This window comes from Notamacropus eugenii, chromosome 4 (genome assembly GCF_028372415.1).
Source record: "Notamacropus eugenii isolate mMacEug1 chromosome 4, mMacEug1.pri_v2, whole genome shotgun sequence".
NCBI lineage: Eukaryota > Metazoa > Chordata > Mammalia > Diprotodontia > Macropodidae > Notamacropus > Notamacropus eugenii.
This window is the reverse complement of record NC_092875.1, coordinates 443,797,429-443,822,355: the sequence shown is the minus strand read 5'-3', so window position 1 is coordinate 443,822,355 and position 24,927 is coordinate 443,797,429. Positions and strand designations below refer to the sequence as shown.

Here is a 24,927-nt window from a genome sequence, read left to right as displayed (position 1 = left end):
GGCGTTGTGCTAAGCACTAGAGATACAAAAAGAGGGCAAAAAACAGTCCCTGTTCTCTAGGAATTCACAGTCTAATGGGGAAATAACAGGCAAACAAGATTAGATAGACAGACAGACAGACACAAATAGATAGATAGATAGATAGATAGATAGATAGATAGATAGATAGATAGATAGATAGATAGATAGAAAGATAGAAATACACACACACACACATAAATTAAGGGTAGTCTCTAAGAGAAAACACTAAGATTAAGGAAGACTGGGAAAGGCTTCTTGCAGAAGGTAGGGCTTGTACAGAGATTTGAAGGAAACTAGGGAAGTTTTGAGGTAGAGATAAGGAAGGAGAGCATTCCAGGCAGGTGTTTGCGGCTTGGTGTTGGGAGATGAGTCAAACAAAAATCATAAGACAGACACAGAACGAGTGGCATTTTTGGTGGACCAGAAGAATTTAGAAGCCTAACATTAGAGCGAAAATAGTTACCTTGAGGATCCAAATCTTTGAAAACTGAAAATAGAATGAAATTCTTAAAACCATCACCATTTTCCCTGAAATTTTCATTACATTCCTTTTGCCAATTATTAGAATAAGGAATTCTTTTCTTCCAGTGATTGGCTCTTTTGGTTTCATTCTGAGAACAAAATTAACCAACGCACTAGATAAATAGTATAAAATCTCAAAAGTATTTGGAAACCTGGGTATGGGATTCATATTATGTAAATTCCTAATTCAAACCAGTTGGTGGAGATTAGTCTGAATTAGTGAAAATCTAAATTACAAGACAGCTTTTAAAAAAAATTAATAAATACAGTCAAGCTAAAACATGACTATTTCCAAATAAAGGTCCTATTGAACATCAGTGGTTAATTGCCACATAGTAGCTAGTTAGCTAATTGTATGCTGTTGAAATATATTACATATTATATTATAAAATAATAGTTAATTGCATACTGTTAAATGGATACTGTTAAAATACTTTAAAATAATTTCTTGCTCTAAGTAGTATAATATTTTCTGTAGCCTGTATTTTATGGTCCACATTCAGAAATTAAGCAAGAATATATGTATCAGGTAGGATTATAAAATCATAGTTTCATTCAGACTTTAAAAGAAAGTGGGACTAAATTTAAAACACTTCAACATTTATTCAAGTACCTACTATGTGAGAGGCTCGAGATCTATCTGGGGATACAAAGGCAAAAACAAAATCACCCCTACCCCCAAAGAGCTTGAATTCTGCTGAGGTGAACCAGTATGGAACCCAGATAAGTAAATATAAAGTAATGGGAGAGAAAGTTCTAACCATTAATGGGATGAGGAAAAGCCTACTGTAGCAGATGGCGTTAGAGCTGAATCTTGGAGAGAGCTAGGATTCCAAGGGGCTGAGGTGGGGAGGAAGAACATTCCAGGCACTTGGGGTCAGCATGTACAAAGACACAGAAGGGATTTGGGGGCCATGGAGGGTTGATAGGCTAATTTGACTGAAAAGCATCATTTTAGAGGAAGGCCAGTAAAATAAATTTACAAAGATAGGCTGGAGTCAGATTATGAAGGGCTTTACATACTCAGCTGAAGAATTTGTTTTGTCTTTTTATCTTTAGACCCATAGAAGTTCTTTCTCCTAAGCAGGGAAATGACAGTCTCAGACTTGGGAACAGCAGGGTGAAGTGGAAATTAGGGGCGTAGATGCTGGAGGCAGGGAGACCTATTAGGAGCCTATAGCAGTAGTCAAGGAAAGAGTGAATGAGGATCTGAAATTAGGTGGCGGCAGCATGGTTGGAGAAAAGGGAAACAGACGGGACAGATGTTGTGGATGTAAAATTCCACAAGACCTAGCAACTGGTTGAATATGAAGGGTTAAGGAGAGGGAAGAGTCAAGGATGCCTGAGGTTTCTAAAGCAGATAACTAGAAGGTTGGTGGTATGCCCAACAGAAAGAAGGAAATTAGCTAGATGGGTTTGGTTTCTGTTTTAGACATGTTGAGTTTGAGGCATCAATGAGATATACAGGCAGGCATGGCCAACAGGCAGCTAGTAATGTAGGACTATAACTCAGGACAGAGATGAGACCTGAGTGTCTGGACTGGGAAGTCATGTCAACAGAGGTGATCACTGAATACATAGGACCTGATGAGATCACCAGGCAAAAGAGTGAAGGGAGGAAAGAGAGCCTAAGACAAATCCCAGGGGGTGGAATATGGATGAGGGTCGGGCCACACTATAAACTGAGGGGGTGGTCAAACAGGTAGGAGGAGAATCAGAAGAGAGAAGTTTCTTGAAAATCCAGAGGGGAAAAAGCAAGCAGAATCTACACTAGACAGTCTCTAGTCTTTCCTTGCTCTAAATCTTGTGATCCTATGATTCTATGACTGGATATTCTCTCAATTTTACTCATTAAAAATGAAATATTTTTTACAAGATTTCATCATTCTTCATTTATTACCTACTCAAAGTCCCACTTTATGCAAAAAGCCTTTTCCAGGCCTCCTTAATCTTCGTACTTTCCCTCTGAGAATATCCACATTTCATCCTGTCTATAGTTATTTGCCTGTTGTCTCCCCCATTACACTGTGCGCTCCTTGAGGGCAGGGACAGTCTTTTATCTTTCTTTGTATCCCCAGTGCTTGGCACATAGTAGTTGCTTAATAAAGGTTAGTGGAATGACTGACTTTTTTTAACTTAGTAGAAAAAAGCTTTGTTGTAAAACGAAATTTGTTGCTTTTTGAACTCTTAGGCAAGCTTTTCTTGCTCTTCTGGCAGATTCCATCAGTTAATTTGTAAATGGACAGATTTCCATATGTGGATCTTTGGCATTTTCATTTCCACTTGCTTAACAAGCCTTTTTTATGCAGATAGTGTCAAAGTAAACTCCAGTCTAGTAATGGTCAAATTATCATGAATTCCAAATGAATGGGGTTCTAATTAACGCAATATTATTCTACTGTGTGATATAGAAAAATCAATGAAGTCAAAGAACAGTCAATGCTGATCCAAACCCCAAACTGATGCTAAAAATGGCATATTCCCCAAATATTGAATACTGGTTCAATTCTATCAAACAAGAACTTACAAAGTATACTGTACTATGGGCCAAGCACTCTACTAGACATTAATTTTTTTTTCTTTGCTAAGTTCTTTTCTCTCACTTTCTCTGAAATCTGAGTTATTCCTACGAAGAACTATAGAACTTTCTTGTCAATGATTTCCAATTCAGATTCAACAAATAGAGAGAATGCAGAGCTGGGCAATTGGAGAGATACAGTGTTTAGATAACACTGGTCCCTGTCCTTTTCAACCTTATAGTCATGAAGATTTCCAGGCTATCTCTAGAGCACACATTGCAACTTCATTGAGATTTCGAGTTTGCATGAATATGCAGTTTTCCCCAGGATCATCATATCTTAGCATTGACATCAGCAATTTTGGGAGATGGAGGAAAGAAGATTGAGGTTGTAGAGGTAGACTTAGTCACCGATAAATCTATACATTTACTATAAATGTGATTTGACCTGGGTTGGGGTCAAGGGGAAGTAGCAAGTATTATCACAGGATTTCTTGGTAGTGTCTTACAGTAAAAGCGTTAAGGAAATCAATTCCATTTCTAGACAGTGCTGTCTTAATGAAAATATAATTTAATTTAATTCGGTGGACATTACTAAGTTCTCTCTAAAATATTTCCAGATTTGTTTTTTTAAGCATTTATTGTATGAAAGGCAGTAGGGACACAAAGAAGAATGACTTTCTCCATCCTTAAGGGGTCTACCTCCTGTAAAGGAGTCTGATGTTTTGTAGAAGCAGAAGGCTTTAAATAACAGTAATATAACTTATAGTGTGATTTGGTACATAAAAAAGGACGTAATCAGAGAACTTTCGGGTTAGAAGGAACCTCAGCAGCCATTAATCTATCCAACTCCATCCCTAACATCCCCAACAAGTTGTCTTACAACCTCTGCTTGAGTATTTTCAGTGATGGAGAAGTTGCCACCACCAATGGCACTTCCATTCATCTGGTTTTGGACAGCTCTACTTAAAAGAAATTTTTCCTGGCATCAAGATTAAATCTACCCCTTGTGACTTATACCCACTGATCCTGGTTCTGCCTCCTGGGGCCAAATAGAATAAATACACTCCCTCTTCCACATAACAACCATTCAAATACTTGGATATGGCTGCCATATTCCACCCTTAACCTCCAACCTTCACCCCACTCCAGTTTTCTTTTTCTTCAGACTAAAGATCCTAACTTCTTTCAGACTATCTTCAAATTACATTAATTCAAGACCTTTCACCATCCTAGTTGTCTTCCTCTGGATAACTCTCCAGTTTATTAATGACCTTCCTAAACTGTTGTACCCAGAAAGGAACGCCCTCCCAGATGTGATATGACCAGGACAGAATAGGGGAGTATGTTCACCTACGTCTTCCTGGAAGTCATGCTTCTCTTACAGCAACCCCTGATTACATTGTCTTTTTTACTACCATACTCTGGTGACTCAGTTTACTATCTATCATCTAGTCAGTCAATAAACAGTTATTAATTGCCCACTAGGCACCAAGTGCTGAACTAAGCTAATCCAGCTCCTTTTCAGTGAAAACTCTGTTTCAATATGTAGATTTAGTGTTGCTCCTTGACACACCCCAAATTCCCCTTATGTCTTAAGAATGCACCAGTTCTCTCACTGAGTTTCTTTCCAGGCAATGAGAGTATGCAGTTTCTGATTGTATTCCTCAGATGATGGAGAATCAGTAATGTATTGCTTTCCTGGATCTATTCCTAGAAGCTCAGACCTTCTTTGATGCCCTCTATCACCCCCAGCTTCTATCCACCAATCAACTAATCAATAAACAAGTGTAAAGTGCTTGGTCCATGTATAAAGTGCTGTGGTCCAGCGTGTGTCTATCTTCCTGCAAGCCCAGGAAGCCTGGATGGTCAGGGCAGCCAGACTTTGAGCCCCACTAGTCAATTTGCCTGACATAGTCACTCAACACTTTAAACAAATTATAATTGATCCCCCAAAATGCTGACACTCCAGGGAAATTTTCTGGGTCTGAACATAGTAGAGCCACAGCATACACCTGCTTAATGACATACATGACTTGTCCATGGAATTTCAAGCCCTCCTAAAGATGGACAGTCTTCATCTAATTCGCAGAGGTTGCACAGGTATAAGCTGCAAGTGTCTTTCATATAAATATTGCAATACAATTGTGTAATTCAATCTACTGTCTAATATAGTAGGGACTGTCTTTTTATCTTTCCATTTATGTTTGTGTTTACAACACAATGCCTTGCACCTATTAAAAGCTTAAATATAAGCTCACTGCCTTCATTTTGACTTCTACTTTCAATCCATAGTGTTACTATTTTATAAGGTCTATTAGACCAGGTAGAAAGAACCCAGGAAAGAACCCAGTAAAGTCAGGGATGAATTTTGAATAATTTTGCTCAGGATATTTCAGATATGGCCCACCTAAGCCAAATGAGAGACTGCCTCAGGCTAAAACGATTTCACTGCTAAAGCTGAGGGAAATACTTCTGGAAGATGGCACATTGAGCAGAGCTATTCATTTGGGAAAGACAAAAACATGTTAGGGGAGGAGATAGGTGGGAACAGAAACCACATAAGGTGTGGGGAGTGAGTGGAGATACTCTACTCCAAAGGATCTTCTGCTGGTCAATCAGACAGTCAACAAGCATTTAGTAAATACTACACTCCAGGCACCAGGCTAAGTTCTAGTGATACAAAAAAAAAAGCAAAAAGAGAGGTCCATGCTTTCAAGGAGCTCACATTCTAATGATAGCTCCCAAACCAATCCAATAAGCAATTATAAGTATTTATTAATGCCTACCATATGTAAAACTGTGCTATATTGGAAATATAAAAATTAACCCTTCAAGAAGCTTATATTTACTAGGGAATGCATCATTGCAACAGATAAATCAATACCATACCATTTAATGAGGGATAGAGCACTAACAAAAATGGAGAATTAGGAAAAACTTCATATAGGAAGGAGCATGTGATTTGAATATTTTCTGGTGAGGGATTCTACATTCCAGGCAAGGGGGTCAACCTATACAAAGACCTGGAAGCAGTGGATGGTATGTTATGTTTGGGGAGCAGCAGAAAGGCCTGTTGTCTGGAAGCAGCGTATGAAGGAAAGAAGATGAAATAAGCCAGAAGAGAGATACAAGCCATTCTGTAAATGTTTTTAAATGCAAAGCTGAGTTTGTATTTTATCCTGGAGGAAATATGGGGCCATTTAAGATTCTTAAACAGGGGAATGATTTGATCAAGGAGCAGGGGAACAATATGGTCAGACTTGTATTCCAGGAAGATTATTTTATAGAGGATGATTTAAAGAAAAGAGAGGGGTCAAATCCAGAGGTAAAATTTAAAAGCTACTTCAGTAGTCCAGGTGAGAGATGATAGGGCATGAAGGTCATAGATCAGTAAGTAGTAAGAAGGGTAAGGAGGGGAGAGATATTGTAGAAGTAGAATTGGAAATTAATAGAATGTGGCAGATGAGAGAAATGAAAAACTTGAGAAAGGCAATGAGATTGTGAATGCAGGTGAATTGTATTAGGGATGGATTTGGATGGGAAAGTAGAGAGAAAACAATGAGTTCTATCTCAGAAATATTGAGTTTGATGACATGTAGTTTGAGATATCCAGTCTATTAACAATGAGATACTAGATCTCAAGAGACACGTGAGAACTAAGTAAATGGGTCTGGAATTGTCTGCATAGAGATAATAGTTGATCCATGGGAACTTGTGAGATGATCAAGAGAAAAGAGAGAAAAGAACCCAGGAAAGAACCTTGGAAAAAATCCTCTTGATTAGGAGGTGAGATATAAAGAGAGACTGAGAAGTGGCCAGATAAGTCAACCAGAAGAAACAGTGTCATGAAAGAGAAGGGAAGAAAGATGATAAGGAAAGATGAGAAAAACAAGGTGGTCCCTACCCTCAGTGTGTAGAGCCATGGTACTTCTTCTCCCAATGGTCTCCTGGCCACTTAGAGGTCACTGGTAAGCTCTGAAGGCAGACCTCGCTGGATTGGTGCTGGAGCTCCTTTAGGTCTCTGCTTCAGTCAAGATTCTAGGGTGTTGTTTCTTGGGTCCTTTTGTCCTGGTTCTTTTCCCAGTCAGAGCTAAGCTGGAAAAGTCTGAGTGACAATGAGGTGAGCCCCATTGAGACACTTATCAGTAAGAGTCAGAGCTGGGAAAGTGTATGCAGTCCTGTTCCTGGAATGTGGGTAAATTTCATCTTTTCAGCTCTCCTCCTTCCCTTGTGTCCAGAGAGATTTTAAGATCAAGAGCAGCCCACCATTCTCATTCTTGTCCCCCTGCGCCTATTTAAGGCTTATAATAGAACAGGAGAGGAAAGTACACCAGATTATTTTTAGGAAATTGAACAATTCTTTTAATGACCTCAAGCTTCTCCTGGAAACAAAAGCCCATTTTTTAAAACATCATTTTTCCAGTGATGTTATGTAGCTTTGAGTCATGGAATACTATCTCCTCTGAAAAAGTTTCATTGAAGTTTGCCCATAGATGGGCACATAATGGGAAAGAGCAGGCTGGGATACATGACAAACAAGGAATTATGCAGAAAGGACATTGTCAGAGAAATATCTAACTGGAGTACCACAGTCTCCAAAAAAATTAATTCAACAAATTATTAATCACCTACTATGTGAAAAGCACTGGACTAGTGTTAAAGATAGAAAGTCAACAAAGAAACATTTCTTGCCCTCCAAGAAGTAAGCTCCATTCAACATTCAAAACTAACAATCACCCCAAAGGGCAATGGAAAAGATACATGGTGGCTGTAATGTATTTCTGATAATGGCATGCATGCAAAAAATGAGTTTTTCACTTGAAGGGGTGAGGAAAGAACAAACAAAAATTTAGTGCCTACAGTGTGCCAGGCATTGCGCTAAGCACTTTGCAAATATTATCTGATTTGATCCATGCAACAACGCTATGAAGTAGGTGCTATTATGATCCCTGTTTACAACTGAGGAAACTGAGGTACATACAGTATAAATGACTTGCCTAGACTTACACCACTACTAAATGTCTGAGGCCAGATATGACAGATAGTAACCCTAAGTACAGCCCTAGTGCCTGTGCAATAGAAGTAAAGCAAGCTAGAGAAAAGTTGGGTAGATACTCTGGGGAGAGTATTTGAGAGAACATGGACAGGAATTAAATAGGATGAGCAGGCATATGTGCCAATAGGTACCTAGCTCAATATATATCTATGTCTACATTAATTATGTCACAGATTCAGTGAAGTTTTAAAACATTAAAAGTTTACAAAATGCATTCATTGATCCCCACAACATCCCTGTGACCTAGGGTAAGGAGGCTATCTGAGCCTCAGAATCCTTATCTGCAAAATGAAAGTTTGATAGATGAGAAAACAGTTTCAGAAAGGTTAGATGACTTGCCCATGGTTGCACAGTTGGTAAATATTGGACCCAGGATTCAAACCCCCATTTCTTCTGGCTCTAAATCCATTTTGAAATCAAAATTTAGAATGTATAATAGATTTAAGATGGGCCAGACATGCAAAAGAACAAATAATATTGGGAATCGAGTTGCCTAGATCTGACTCAAACCCCACCTCTGATATTACTTAGTAGCGGTGTGATCTTGGGCAAGTGGCTTAACCTCTCTGAGCCCCAGTTTCCTCATCTTTAAAACAAGTCTCACAATGTTGGTTGAGAGAATTAAATGAGATAATATGTCTAAAGTGCTTTGCAAACTTTAAAACTATATGAATGTCAATTATTGTTACAGTTTGTCCTGGGATAAGTCACTATCTTGCTATTCTGTATTAACATTCTGGTTATTATGGGACACGTAGATAAATTTTAGGATGGAGTTAACCAACCGTAGGCCCATTGGGAGCAACCTGTATCCTCCTTATCGGGGTGATTTTTCTTTAAAACTGTATAAATTGATCATTCAACTGATAACAGAAAGGACCTTAGAAGCGGTTTTAGTCCAACTTGTACCTGAACAAGGCAGTAGCCCTCAAGTCAGGAAGATCAGAGTTCAAATCCAGCCTCAGACACTTACTAGCTGTGTGACCCTGGGCAAGTCACTTAATCCTGATTGCCTCAGTTTCCTCATCTGTAAAATGAGCTAGAGAAAGAAATGGCAAACCACTCCAGTATCTTTACCAAGAAAGCCTCAAACTGGGTCATGAAGAACTGGACACTACTGAAACAAATAATGACATTCCTGAACAAGAATCTAAAACATAGCTGACAAATAATGCTTTCCCTGTGATATGAAATATATTTATACACTAATGAGGATTTTAACTCAAAATTGCAGATTCTAGAAGAACAAATAAGGGCCCGTGACAATGCAGCAATGGAAAATAATTTTGCTTCCCAGAGTTTTAACCAGAATCAGCTTCATGGAATGGGAGATCTCCGTGGAAGAGTGGCTAGGTAAGCGGAAAGAAGGTTCACTCCAAATTCCTGGTTAGTAATTAGACATCACAATCTCTTTTTTCCTCAGTTCTTTTCTACAAATAAGCCTCATATTGAGGTAACCAAATTAGTATAAGTAAGCTAAACTGAAGATAGGTTTGGTGGGAGCCAGCATGTTGCAGTGGGGAGAGTTCTATGTTTGAAGACTGAAGATCTGGTTTTGAACCCTGCTTACAAGCCATGTGAGTCTGTGCAAATCATTTCACTTTTGTAGTACCCTGTTTCCACATCACTAAAATAAGGAAGTTGGATTATATGACATCTTTCAGTTCTAAATCTATAATACTGTGTTTTAAACTTACTTTATTTTTCTTGTTTTTTTTTTTTTGTCACATGGTCAATATGGAAAAATGCTTTGCATGACTTCAAAAAGACAGAGAACTTCTAAGCCTTTGCCTGTGAAAGATACATTTATCTCCCACCCCCATCCCTGTCCCCAACAGATTGCCACAAAAACAAAATAAACAAGAGAATTTTTTGTCAAGTCTTAACCTGGATTCAAATCTGCTCTCAGATGCTTATTAGTTGAGTGATCCTGGGCGACTCATTTAACCAATGTTGGCTTCAGTTTCCTCAACTGTAAAATGAGAATAATAGCATCCCCTACCTCCCCGTGTTTTTGTGCCTGGTACATAGTAAGTGCTTAATAAATGCTTGTTTCTTTCAAAAAAAAAGAAAATCCAAGAGACACAGAGTTAGGAAAGATCTGAAAACCCAACTAAGGGGCACAAAGTATTTCACAACTTAGCTCCACTCCAAAGCTTTTATAGGCACTCTCCTCACCATCAAAATCCAGGAAGCAAAATTTACATGAAAACACACACACACACACACACACACACACCATTGTTTAAACATTTAAAATGTCACTAGCATGACATGTGGAGTTTTTTTCTTTTATTACTCTCTCCCTTCCGTTGACTCCCTCACTCTCCAACCTAAGCAAATTTTTCAAAAATGATTAAGACTTCAGCATAAATGTGCATGGTCTGGCAAAAGAAATGGCCATATTGGCCAAGTCCAAGAAAAGCAGGCCTTTCTCCATTTTAGATTCATCACCTCTTTATCAGGAGGTGAATGACACATTTCCTCTTTATTCTTTTGGATTTGTGGTTTATTGCGGCAGAGATCAGAAATCTTTGTTTTTCTCTATGATATCATTTTATAAATTACTCTCCTAGTTCTGCTCTGCTTTGGTCCATATAAGTCTTCCCAATTCATATGAAGTCATCCATTTTGTTATTTCTTAGGGAATACTAATATTCTGTTACATTCACATCCTATAATTTGCTTAGCCATTCCCCAATAGGATATCTCCTTCATTTCTTAGTTTTGGCTACTGCAAAAAGAGCTACTATAAATATTTCCATAGAGAGAGTCCTTTTCCTCTTTTATTTCTTTAAGGGTGTAGACCTGGTATCCATGTACATACAAACTCACGCACACAACTTAGTAATTTGTTCGATGTTCCAAATCAGCACAACATTTTAGAAAAACATATCACTTTTAAGAGTAATGTTATTCCAATACAAGCAAGACGATTTTAATTAATTTTTTTGTTTGTTTTGGGGTTTTGTTTTGTTTTTTTGCTAAATGGATAGAAATTTGTTGTTCTTTTCTGGGTATAGAAATCCTCGTTGTATTTGATATTCATTAAGGTCAGAATAGAAAACAACAAAAATGCTGACAATGTATAGCATGCTATCTTACTAAAGGCATCAATCAAGTGAACCTACTATGCAGTAGGCACTGTAAATACAAGTACAACTATGACAATTAATTATTATTTTTCTTATATTTGCTAAAGTTATAATCATGGTCTGTACATATAGGGATATTCTAACATACATTCCAATGTTTATTCCCTTCATTTTTCTTACTTATTAATATAATAAATATTTCCAAAATTATGTCTTAGAGTAGTTGCTTTATATCTTTGGTATCCAACCTTTTTCTATTACATATAATGCTAGCTCTTTTTTAAAAATAATTTTGCTAAAGAAAAATCTTTTAATTCCTACTCACTTTAGTTTTTTAGCAAGTTTATCAAAGAGTTTCTGTGAATATATTAGTATTATAATGTGTTTTCATGAATTTCTTATTGTAGCGCAGGTCCTTATCACCTCTCACCTGAATAAGTACTATAACTTCCTCTTGTCCTTGCCTGGGGTCTCTCCCTACTCCCAATTTATGGTCTACACAACTGCCAGATTGATTTTCCTAAAGCACAAGACAGGCCATTTCACTTCCCTATTCAATAAACTCCAGTTTCTGCCTTTTAGCTCTAGTATCAAATATAAATTCCTCTATTTGGCATCAAAAGTTCATCACAAACTACCCCAAACTCTATATCCGACTTGATTACGCTTTATTCCCTTTAATACTACCTAAAGTTCAAAATGTTGGTCTTACTCTTCATCATACCGGAGGTAGAGAACCTGAGGCCTCGAGGCCACATGTGGCCTTCCAGGTCTTTGGGTGCAGCCTTTTGACTGAGTCCAAGTTTTACAGAACAAATCCTTTTATTAAAGGGATCTGTTCAGTGAAGTTTGGATTCAGTCCAAGGGCAGCACTTGAGGACCTAGAGGGCCACATGTGGCCTCAAGGTCGAAGGCTCCCCATCCCTGATACAGGTCATCCCACCCATGCTTGTATGCTTTCCTTTACATCTCTTAGAAGCTGAACAAACAACAACAAACTTTAATGATTTTAAAGTACACTAAGACTTTGGGAATACCTTCTATTATACCCCTGATTTCACTTTCTGCTTTTTTCATGAGAACAAAGAAATTAATTCAATTCAACAAGCATTTATTAAATAAATTCTAAGTGCCAGCTCTTGGTTTAAAATAATTTTGTTAAAGAAAAATCTTTCCTATTCATTTTAGACTGAGCGAGGTACTGCAGATACAAAAATAAAAATGAAAAGTCCCTGCTCTCAAGGAATCTACTTTCTACTGGAGGGAAACAATATGAATATAAATTAATAAATACAAAAATATATACAAAGGACACAAACACAAGAACAATAAATACAGTCCTCACCCTCATAGAATTCTTTTCCTTGAATACTTTCTATTGCTGCATATAAAGAGATATGAAATGTATTCAAAGTAAAAGGTTTATAATCCATCAATTAACAAGTATTTATTAAGCACCTACTGGCCCTGGAGATACAGTGACAAAAAATAAAGTAGATTACATTCCATTGGGAGACTCAATCTATAAAATGAAGCTAGAAAAAGTAGGTCAGAACCTCTTGTAAAGGATTTCCAGTGCCGGAGGAGCTTACATTTGATTCTAGAAACAATAGGGAGCCCTTAGAGTTTCCTGGGTAGGAAAACAAAAACAACCTACTGTATAGAAATAACACTTTGGCCAGCTGTGTGAAGTATGGTAGTTAAGACAAAAGTTAATAAAGGTTTGACCTAGGGTGGTGGGCATTTGAATGGAAAGCAAGGAGTAGGGATGGATCCAAAACATATCGTAAAGATGAAATGACAAGCTTTGACAACTTATTGACTGTGGAATTGATGTTTCAAACTTGAATGACTGGAAGTTTTGTAATGATGAGAATGAATTAGAACATCAAATTTATTTTAATTCACAGCTTAGTGTTTTCAATAATTTTTCATATGGTTGTTGATGGTTTACAGTTCTTTTGAAAACAATTTGTTATATCTTGTATCCATTTATCTATTGGGGGAATGGCTCTTCATTTTCTATATTTGTTTCAGTTCTCTATATATGTTGGTTAATACACTTTAAGATACTTGTTGCAAAAAAAAAACCCCCTAGTTGTTAGTTTCTCTTATTTTTGTAACATTGATTCTGTTAGTGCAAAAGCTTTTTGAGTTGGAGTTATGGTGATGAGATAGATGCAACTTGTTCCCCTGCACAGGCATCACAACCATTCCTGTTGTAGTTGATCTCCCTCGGCACATTGTTAGGGTTTCTCTTCATTTATTCTATTTTCCCTTTGTCTTTGTTATTTGTGTATATGTCTTTTTGCTATTAGACTATAAAATCATTGAAAAGCTTCCTTTTCCTTCCTCTTCCTCTTCTGCTAATGAATAAGGTTAGGACCTCTGTTTCCTCTAACAATAGGAAAATAGTAGGACATTGGGAACCTGGACTATTGTAGCCAATCTCTCATCCCAGTCACCAGCTCTGCTAAACTAGAAATGGTCCCATTTTCTCCAGTTCCCAATAACCTCCGTAGACCAAAAGTACCCTGACCTCCTGTGTACACATCTACTCTGAGTCAACAATAATTGCTGACCAAGGTTTTTACCCAGCAAAGCATCTAAGATACAATGTTTGTACCACTCTGAACTCATGGATTCACCTCTATTTTTCCTGTAACTGATCTCACAATCAATAGCTGAGCTTATTCCCCTGTGATCAAAGTCCTGGCCTTCTTACAAAGTCTCTCTTATCTGCAGAGATATGTTTTGATCTGCCTTGTACAACTGCGTTGGTGGAGCTGAGTCAAAATTCAAATACCCAGAAAACTATCTTCCATCTCCCATCCACCTCCAACAATCTTACTCTTAAATTGCCTAATGATTCTGGAGACAAAACAGAATTGTGCTGACTGGGCCTACCACAGATTTAGAGTGCCTCACTTCCACTGTTCTCTTAGTGCTTGCTCAGCAATCTTTTTTTTTTTTTCATTTCTTTTTTAACCTCTGTAGCAGTGCCCAGGAGGGATGTTCCAAATTTCTTCTTCTTTCCTCAAGCCCCTAACTCTATTGGGTTTTTGCCCTTCCCCTCAGTCAAGGCCAAGGTACAAACTCTCTCATTTGTCCTTCCTTCTTCTAGTTTCACAGGAAGAGATGGCTCTTCTGTTTTCTAAAGTTCACCCCTCCACCAGATTTCATTGCCTCTGGTCAAGCTTCCTTGTTCCATCAACCAACTCCACTCTTTAATCAATCTTCTCTATTTCCCATGTTCTGCCTGAGTCCCACCCTCCATCTGCCACTTAACTGGTGCCTGGCATTCAATCCATAGCTCTTAAAATCACATTTCCACTGAATCTCCCCAACTAAGCCAGATTAAAGCATATGATGTCATAGTAAAACAAAGAACATTTTAAACAGACTTCAAGATAACTAGCAAGGAATTAAAACCATTCCCATCATCAATTTCCCAAGGCTAACACTTGCCTTCAGCTAGTGGAACAGTGGAGAGCCATACATATTTAGCCAGATGGCCTTGAGCAAGATATTTCATCTCTTGGGTTTCAGTCTCTTATCTATCAAATGAAGAGATCGAACTAGCTAACCTTTAAGGTTCCTTCAAAAATGGGGGTGTGCTGAGAAATGTTTAATAGCTTGGGGTAGCAGGAGGAGGAGATTACCCCATCACACTTTGGAGTTAGAACTGCATTAATGTTTTTTCCATCACTTTCTTCAGTCTGAATGATCAATAGATATCATATCAAGCCTTCATTTATAGAGTTTACTAATTTCTGAGGTGTAGATACTCACACTGAAATTTTAATAATTGCCATTTGCAAGCTTGTTTGAGCTTACTCCAGCAACCAGGTCTACTGGCTCAGCCCACAGACATGCTTAGGATGTCTCTATTTTAAGCCAAAACCAAACCCTTCCCTTGACCCTGGTCCCTTCCATACTTCCACAAACTGCTGTCCCAGCTTATGATATATTCTCCATGCCCAATCTTACCTTACCCTCCCTCATCCCTGTGCTTTTCTGCTATTCTCAATGCTCAAAATAAACCTTTCTATGGAGATCTCTTCTTGTTAAAATACTTATCTTTCTCTAGGTCCAACTCAGATACCATCTTCTCCATGAAACAAAGCTTCGGACAAGTGGGTTTACTCTCTCTTTAAAATTCTCATAGCACATTGTTAGGGTTTCTCTTCATTCTATTTTCCCTTTGTCTTTGTTATTTGTGTATATGTCTTTTTGCTATTAGACTATAGGACCTACAATCCACTTTTTAATTCTCAGTGCCTAGAGTAGTCCCTTACATATAATTTAACAAATGTTTAATCATTTTATTGAATTACCAGTATTCTGACAGCCCCTCTAAGATTTTAATATGTCACATTCCATTAAAGGGTAGCTGGGTTGTACAGTGGATAGAGCCCCGGTCCTGGAGTCAGGAAGACCTGGGTTCAAATTTGGCCTCAGGCACATAGCAGCTGTGTCACCCTGGGCAAGACACTTAATCGCATTTGCCTCAGTTTCCTCATTTGTAAAATGAGCTGGAAAAGAAAATGACAAACTACTTCAGTATCTTGCCAAGAAACTGAATGGGGTCACAAAGAGTCAGACATGACTAAAATGACTCAACAACAACAACTTCCATCAAATTATGCAGTTGTTCATAAATAATGCATATGCTAATTGAGAAACTTTGGAAGGACTGTATCTAAGCTGACAGCATATTTAATGATGAACAGCTGGTGGGACCAGGAAAGGATGATAGGACTAATTTAGAAAAGTCCACATTCAGTAGGGCAGTTGATTTCAGAATCCCATAAATTCAATGAGATCTTCTTTTCTCAGAGTGATTTCTGATGAAGTCATTCCAATTTAACCCAATTTTCTCTTTCCTTCTGTCTGTTGCCTGACTGATCCGTGGCAAAGTGATGGGCCATGCTGCATTTGTCGAGCCGTTGTTGTCCAGATGCAGGATGACCAGAAGTTATAAGCCACTTCATGTTCGGAATGAGTGGCCCTAATCATGACTAGGAATTCTACAATCTATGCTGAACAGTTATTGAAGCTAAAGAGTTGCTCTCAGCATACCAAGTGTTCACTTGACCAACCTTTAGTATTTGTTTCCTTTCCATGTTTAAAGTAACACCTTTATCAGATCACAGGGAGACTAGCAAGCCCTTTACTTAAGCATAAAGCCACAGGATTATAGTAATAATTTATAAATATATGTAATATATACAGTACTTTCTATTTATATAAATTTATTTTATATTCATCTCGCACTTTAAAGTTTACAATCCCACAGTAAGCCTGTGAGGTATGCAGTGTGAGCGTTATCATAGGTATTTTACAATCCAATCCAATCACCATTAAGTGTCTATGATGTGCTAAGTACTGAGGATACAATGAATGAAAAGAAAGACAGTTCCTGTCCTCAAGGAGCTTGCAGTCTAAAGGGGGAACAACCCACAAAAGAAGGCAGAGACTGCACACAAGGGGCTACCTGACTTGGGGGCATCTTGTTCCATGGAGTTGAAACTAGGCCAGGCAGCAAATGCAAAGTGAAGGATTTTGCAGATGGAGAAAGAAAAGTGTAGAGTCTAAGTGACCTGCCCTGGGTCACACATCTAGTTAATGTTAAAGCACTTCAAGTCCTTTCCTCCCACTTTATTGAACTAAAAATCTCTCAGTAGAGACATAGGTTTTCCAAATCAGATACAGACCAAATACAGATCTGATAAAGTTCAAACAGAGACTCACAGTTCTCCCTCAATGGGTCCTGATCCAACAGGAACAATCAGGGACCCTCAGTTGACCTAGATAAAGTAAGTATTATTTGTATTCACTGCTTAACAGCACTGGATCCAGTAGCTTCTTCTGAAAATTATAAAAGCTATTTGGGATCCTAGGGTGATTTCATCCCTCTTGAATGCAGTACTAAGGATTAGGCAATGGTCATCTTACATTGGGAATTTGTCACCAGGAAAAATGTATTTATATCACATTACATGGCCACAGCCTGGACAATTCTCAGTGAATAGATCGGACAGAGTAAGAGGGCTGTCATTATGAATTAGATTTGCTCTGCTTGGCCCCAAAATTGGCCTGACAACTAGAAGCAGTAGGTGGAAGAGGGAATTCATAAAAACAAAGATTCCCTCACAGCCTGGCCTCTCCCTTCCTTTCCACTCTTCTTACACTTAACTCCCCTCTACACATTCTACAACCCAGTTACATTGACCTGCTTTCTGTTCCTCCTCATCCATGGCCCATCTCCAAGCCTTTGGACAGACTCCATGCCTGGAATGCCCTCCCTCTTCATCTCTTCCTTACTGGCTTCCTTGGCCTCTTCCAAAACTCAAATTCCTTCTTCTTCAAGAGGTCTTTCCCATTCTCCTCCCCTGGCCCCCATCACAATTCTGTCTAATAATCTCCTACAGTTACACTGTATATATCTTGTTTATGAACACAGCATCAAGGTCAATTACTATACTAAGGTTAAATTCTTCAATCTGAAAAGGCTACAAGCCAAGACTAAAGTGGAGAGAGTGTTGGTGTATGATTTTCTGTTTGCAGAAATCTGCTTCTGGTTGCACTCAATGCAACCTCTGAAGCTGAGATGCAACAAAGTGTGGATCAATTCTCTGCTTCCTGTGCTAATTTTGGCCTTATAATTAACACCAAGAAAACACAGGTGCCCCATCAGCTACCACCACACCATCCATACTTGGAATCATTGATTACAACAAATGGAGAAGTTTTAAATGCTGTGGATAAGTTCACTTACCTTGGTAGTGTACTTTCCAGGGATGTACACATTGACAATGGGGTTGACACATGCATTGTCAGAGCTAGCTCAGTGTTTGGAAAACTATGAAGAAAATTTAGAAGAGAAGAGGTATTAGACTAACTACCAAATTGAAGGTCTACAGAGTCATTGTGCTGACCTCATTGTTGTATGCCTGAGAAACAGTCTACCAACACTATGCCAGGAAACTGAATCGCTTCCATTTGAACTGTCTTAGAAAGATTCTGAAGATCACCTGGCAGGATAAGTTACCAGATACTGAAGTCCTTGCTCGAGCTGAACTGCCAAGCATTCAAACTATGCTTCAGAGAGTGCAACTCCAGTGGGCTGGCCATGTTGTTTGAATGCAAAATATATGCTTGCCAAAAAGACTATTTTATGGAGAGCTCGCATGGGGCAGGTGGTGGTCAGAATAAGTGATACAAGTACACTCTCAAAGTCTCTCTCAAGAACTTTGGATTTGATTGTGCAACATGGGAGACACTGGCACAGGACCACTCAGCGTGGTGTGCCCACATTGGAAAAGGTGCTGTGCTCTATGAGCAAAGCAGAATTGAAACAGCACAAAGGAAACCTAGGATGCACAAATTTGGAGTAACCACCCCAAACATTCACATGGACTGTCTGTGCCCAACCTGTGATAGAGCATTCAGAGCTCATATTGGTCTGATCAGCCACAGTCATATACATTGAAACATCACTTTATCATGGTGATGTCATTTTGGTCCTCTTCAAAAACGAAGAACAAGAACCAACCAACCATCTTGTATATAAATAGATATTCGCATGTTGTCTCCTTCATTGGAATGCCAAGTCTTTAAGGACAGGTGCTTTGTTTTTGTCTTTTTTCTTTTGTCTTTTGTCCCCAGCATTTAATACAGTGTCTAGCATATAGAAAATGTTTAACAAATGAACATTGACATACTAAGGATAGCTAGGTGGTACAGGGGCAGCTAGGTGGCACAGTAGATAGGGCACTAGGCTTGGAATCAGGAAGACTCATTATCTTCCTGAGTTTAAATCTGGTCTCAGATACTTCCTAGCTGTGTGACCCTGGGTAAGTCACTTAACCCCATTGGCCTCATTTTCCTCATCTATAAAACGAGCTGAAGAAGGAAATGTCAAACCACTCTAGTATTTTTGCCAAGAAAAACCTACGTGGGATCATGAAGAATCAGATGCAACTGACCAACAAATAAATATTGACTAAATGAGAATTAGATCTTACCAAAAATATACCAAAAAGGTAAGATTTCTCGAGAGAATAACACTTCCTAGACATGCTGTAAAGGGGATTCTTGGTTGGTGAAGGGTTGAACTAGCTGGAATCTGCAGTTCTTTCCCATTCTGAGATTCAGAAATTCTGTGAAGGATGTAAATAAGACTGCCCATGTCATTATCCATCAATGGTTCTTCATTGCTTTGGTAAAGCTGTGACCTCATCTCCAACAGTGCAGCTCAACCATGATATAATTTGTTACCATGCAGATTGACAGCAAATATCTGTTTATGATCAAAACCTATGATTCTATTCAATTCAGCAGCACTGCATGGACATATACAAGATCTATTTCCTCTCTCAAACTACAGGGACACATGCAAACCTATTATTTTCCTTCTGAATATCATGTTATGTTTAAAACAGGATAATAAAGTTCAAAAGTGCCAAGAAATGGATATAATTATTTCATTTCAAATATTTCAAAATCTTTTCTTCCTCCAATCTTTTCCATTTTTTTTACCCTAACCTAGCATCTCAAATAATGTTGTTGCCCTTGGGTCAAGGAGGACAGAACTCACTTTCCCTTAAAAGCTCTCTCTTCTTTAATTGAAGCTTTTTAAAAACTTGACAAAGTAGTCCTCTGTGTTAGAATTGAATTAGTTACCATTTGGCTAAACTTCACCCTTCCTCATTTCTGTTCTTCCTACATTTTTGTCAAACTAATGGACCTTGTCAGGCAGCTTAATTAATATATTTTTACCCACATGAACTCATTGCCAATGAACATTTTGGTATCAATGAAATGAAGCTGGTTATTTTTATCTAATTCCCAGAAAAAAGATTTTATTTTATCAGACTCAATATTTAATAGTAGAGATAGAATGCTGCCTGCAAAATGGGATGAAATGAAGTTATCACTTCCTATTGCTGATGAGAAAAGTCTAAATGACTCTAGGCCTACTGCCTAACTCCCATGGGTTAGTTTTTCCAATATGTAGAGAAAGAAAAGGTGAACATGTAAATGCACATTTTTCTTATTATTGCAGTATCATCTATAACCTCCTCATAAAAATAATAACTAATTCCTCTATCTTTACCTCCCAAACTGGGTTTAAGGTTTTTTTCAGTGATTGTCCACAATAGGTCGCTGCCCAAGCTCCACTTGATGGCTGTAGTTTGTGCCCTCCTGGCTTAGAGCGAATGTCCATAGTAACTTTTTCTCTCTAGAACAGCAACCCTGAGGGTCTTTCCCTCCCAGCTTGATTTTTTTCTTTTTTTCTAATTAAATGGACCATTCCTTGACTCACTTCTTAAAGAGGCCTATTCACATGATGGGCCTTACTGCACTCAAAGTGAGAACCTGAAAAGGCCTTAGCCTAAAATGGCCAGGGTCTCCCACTGCATCCTGGGCCATCTCCAGTCATTCTGATGACTGGAGACCTGGCCACTGGAACCAGATGGCTCTGGAGGAGAAAGAGAGGCACAGCCCTCCCTCATTCAAATCAAAGTCAACTGCAAGTCATGTCATCATTTCCCTGATGTCATGGTCCTCTTCAAAAATGAAGGACAAACACAACCTCCCAAAATTTTTCCTTCTTTCAAACTTTCGTATTACTATTGAAGGGACCACTATCCTCCTAGCCAAGGGGTGGAGAACCTGTGGCCTCAAGATCACATGTGGTACTTGGGTGTGACCTTTTCACTGAGTCTAAGTTTTACAGAACAAATCCTTTTATTGGGCATTTGTACTGTGAATTTGGGATTCAATCAAAGATCTACACTTGAGGACCTGGAGGGCCACATGTGTCCTTAAGGCCACAGATTCCCCACCTCTGCCCTAACCCCTCTGTCTTGCAATCTAGGTGACATCCTTGACTCTTCACTCTCTCACTCCCAACATCCGATATGGTAGTAGGATTTCCATTTCACCCATGCAATATCCCTTGGATATGCCCCCTTCTCTCCTCTCATTTTGCCCCCATACTGGTTCAGGCCTCAATCACCTTACAGCTGAACTGTTGCAATAAAAATAATGGTTGGTCTGGCTGTCACAAGTCTATCCTCCCCCACCTCTAGTCCATTCTCCATTCAGCCACCAACACACTTTTCATAAAGCACAGATCTGACCCAGACACAGATCAGACATGTCATCGCCATGGCTCCTTATCATCTCCAGGACCCAAAATAAAATCCTCTAGCATTTAATCCCTCCGTTACTGTCCCCCTCCCACCTTTCTAGTCTTCTTAAACTTCACATCCCCTCCCACCTCCACATACTCCTTAATCTAGTGGCACTGGCTTCCTGGCTGTTCCACAAAAACTACACTGTATCTCTCAGTTCTGACTATTTCTCTGACTCTTCCCCACCATGCCCAGAATATTCTCCCTCCACATCTTCATCTGCTGGTTTCCATAGCTTCTTCAAGTTCCAGCTAAAATGTCACCTTCCTGATCCCTCTTAGCTCCAGTGTCTGCTCTCTGTTGGTCATTTCCTAGTCATCCTGTATATAGTGTGGTCATTTACACGCAGTCTTTCCCCCATTAGACTATGAGCTCCTTGGGGGCAAGGACTGTCTTTTACCTTTCTTGTGTTCCCAGAGCTTAGCACAGCGCCCAGCACATCATAGGTACTTAGTAAATGCTTAGCAACTGATTGAAATTAACTAGTAGGACTGATGAACCCAAGACTCCAGAAGCACACACAAGTCTTTCATTTCCATATAGTCCTTAAAATGAAGCATGAAGAAAAAAATAGCCATTACAAATTATTTTGTCAAATTGTTTCAGTCGTGTCCAACTCTATGTAAACCCATTTGGGGTGTTCTTGGCAAAGACATTGGGGTGGTTTGGCCACTTCCTTCTCCATCTAATTTTACAGATGAGTAACTGAGGCAAATGGGGTTAAGTGACTTGCCCAGGGTTACATAGCTGGTAAGTGTCTGAAGCTGAATTTGAACTCAGATCCTCCTGACTCTAGGGCCAATGCCCTAGATGACCCTTACAAATTAATTAAAGGTATTATGTCCATTGAAAGTGCTATATAAGAAGGCAGAATGGTGTTGACAGAGAGGGTGTTGAACTTTGGAGTCATTGGACCTGAACTAGAATCTGTGTTGTGCCCTTACTGCGATCTTTGGAAAATCCTTTAACCTCTTTGGGCTTCAGTTTTTTCCTGATTTGTGACATGAGAGACTAGATAACCTTTAAGGCCCCTTTCAGCACTAGCTATAGGACCCTCTGGATCCTGTGGAATGTCACAGAGGTCAATAACCTTCAAAATATTCCTACTTTTTCTTCTAGAATATGGAGAGGTGTGTTGGCCATACAGTAACTCATTACTTAGGAATGGTGAGATCAGCATGTATCAGATGCTATCTGTCAAGGGATAAATGGTTACAATATTTAGGAAATCATGACAGCTTTCACAAGCAACAGAGACGTATGATGGCTATTATCACAGTTGAGGCAGCTGTTCCTTAAGCTATCTTTGGCATGTATGTATTAACCATATGAAAATATAAAGCTAAATATGGATCTTCCAACTAACCAGAGGCAGAGAAAAAAATGTTCATGGCAGGGAGATTAGTGACCTTTAGCTTCAACTCACAGTCATGTTGGCTGTCCTTGTCAGCAGTTTCCTTGCCATGGCCATCTAGCATCACCTTCTAAGGAGTTGTCCAGGTAAAGTTTACCCTCTCATCTCATTCATGGTACATAGACCTGAGAGTAACAAATCATGAGACAATCCATGAAAAAGACCACTTTGGAAATGCATGGCTGTCGGATGGATTAAAAAAAAAGAGCATGTAACACAAGATTATGTAAATACAGTACACACAAAAAAAGTATTTGATAATCATGGCAGCCAAAACCATCAACATAATCACTTTTAAATAGTCCTTCAATGTTTACAAAGCACTTTCCTTACACCTGCTCAGAGAGGTGGTGTATTATGTGTGCTTCATGAACTAGAAGACCAAGACTCAGATGGGTGGAGTGACTCGCCCATGTTGAACCTGCTAATGTCAGAGATGTGATTCAAGCCTGTCTGGTGACTCCAGGTTGAATTAGGAGTCACTCCCTGTAGCAGTTTAAATGAGTTTTAATCCTGGGCAAAATCTTCACAGAAATCCTCCCTAGAGGGTCCATCCAACAGTCTATGGGTCTACCCCCTATGCCTTTCAACATTTTGTGGATAGCAGTACAACCCTCAGTTTGTCTATCTATTATCACATCCTCTGATCTTATCTTTCCTAAATAATATCCCTTTTTCCAAATCTTATAGAGAGCTCACATCTAGTAACATTCTACAGGCATACTCACATGTATCTTTCCATTGCCCTTTGGTTCACATGCAATTTTAATTCTTTTGAGATGGTGGGTATAGTCTGTAGTTGGTGCCTACACAGCATTAGGAGATGAGGAGGTAGTGAATTCCAGACATGGTACTTTTTTTTTTTTTACATAAAGTACTACCTTCCTTAAAACTATAGAGAGACAGCATATCACTGTGTTAATTATCTAGCCAGGAAATTTAATTAGCTGAGTGTAATACCTGAAATATCTGAATTTCTCACCAGATGGTGCCCTACTTGAACTACCAGATGGATCCTCATTAAATATTCTCTGGGCATATGAAAAGAAATAGCCATTGTCCAAAGCTACCATGTCCCCACTGCTCAGCCTTCAACCTGCAAACTTCTAAACTCCCTGTCAATATGGCGACTACTACCAAAGTCTAATTGCATCTAGAGCAGAGGTTCTTAGCCTAGAGTTCTTGGTTTTTAAAAAATAAATAAATAACATTTTAGTAACTATATTTCAATAAAATTGGATTCTTTTGCAATCTCTCTCTCACACACACATATACATACATGCATGTTCACATGCACTAATATTAATCTAAGGGATGAAATGGAATATTGCCCCAAAATATTTAACGGTAAAATCTGATCATATCTGGCTGAGCCTCTAGCATATGAAATATTTTACTCTCTTAAGTCATTTCCTAATACCTTCAGAGATTTAGCTATGTTCAGACTACTCTAATATGTAGCCCCTTACCAGGAAGGGGGCTAATGCTAAGTGTAGTTTTTCCTGCCTAGAAGTTGAGACTGAAGGATCTCATGAAGCCAGAGCCATATGGGACAGGGGAAGCCCAGGAACTTTTGAGCTCTGAGGAGAAAGATAGGGACTCTGGGGCTATAGACCTATACTAGCAGTGAGGCAATTGCAAGCGAAGGGCACTGCCTTCTTCAACTAAATGTGATCATAAACAGTTTGAGCCTTGTCTGACTCACTGACCACTTAAGGAGTGATCTGTTTGGACAGAATTTTGCTGTTTTTCCTAACTCTTGTCTTACCACTGTCCTCCTGCTCCCCTCAAACCTTGTTGATTTTCCTTTGAAATTTTAAGATAGGTTTAGTTTCCACATAAAGATAAGATGCTTTTTTTAAAATTGCATTCTGAGTAAGTATTTGTTATAAAGGCAAAGACCACAGAAGGGTTTAAGGACAAAAGGGAGCCCATGAGACCAATTGTCCTAAGACTTAACAGAGAGTTTATATTAAGCTCTATCTATGAAAACATATAGAGGACTTTCATTATGGTCATAAAGTTTATTGTTCATAGAAAAATGTGGGAAAAAACAGACAAAACACTCTTGTACGGAGACAATCACCACCAAC

At 38.8% G+C, this 24,927-nt stretch overlaps 1 protein-coding gene across 3 annotated transcripts in view; it reads left to right on the top strand.

The window, feature by feature from the left end:
• Positions 1 to 24,927, top strand: part of FAM81B (family with sequence similarity 81 member B) — an 81,906-nt gene that overhangs the window by 18,575 nt on the left and 38,404 nt on the right. For all 3 annotated transcript variants that reach the window (XM_072606103.1, XM_072606104.1, XM_072606105.1), the window contains exon 5: positions 9,355 to 9,473. In XM_072606103.1, coding sequence (XP_072462204.1) covers positions 9,355 to 9,473 — 119 coding nt within the window. The remainder of the gene's footprint in view (positions 1 to 9,354; positions 9,474 to 24,927) is intronic.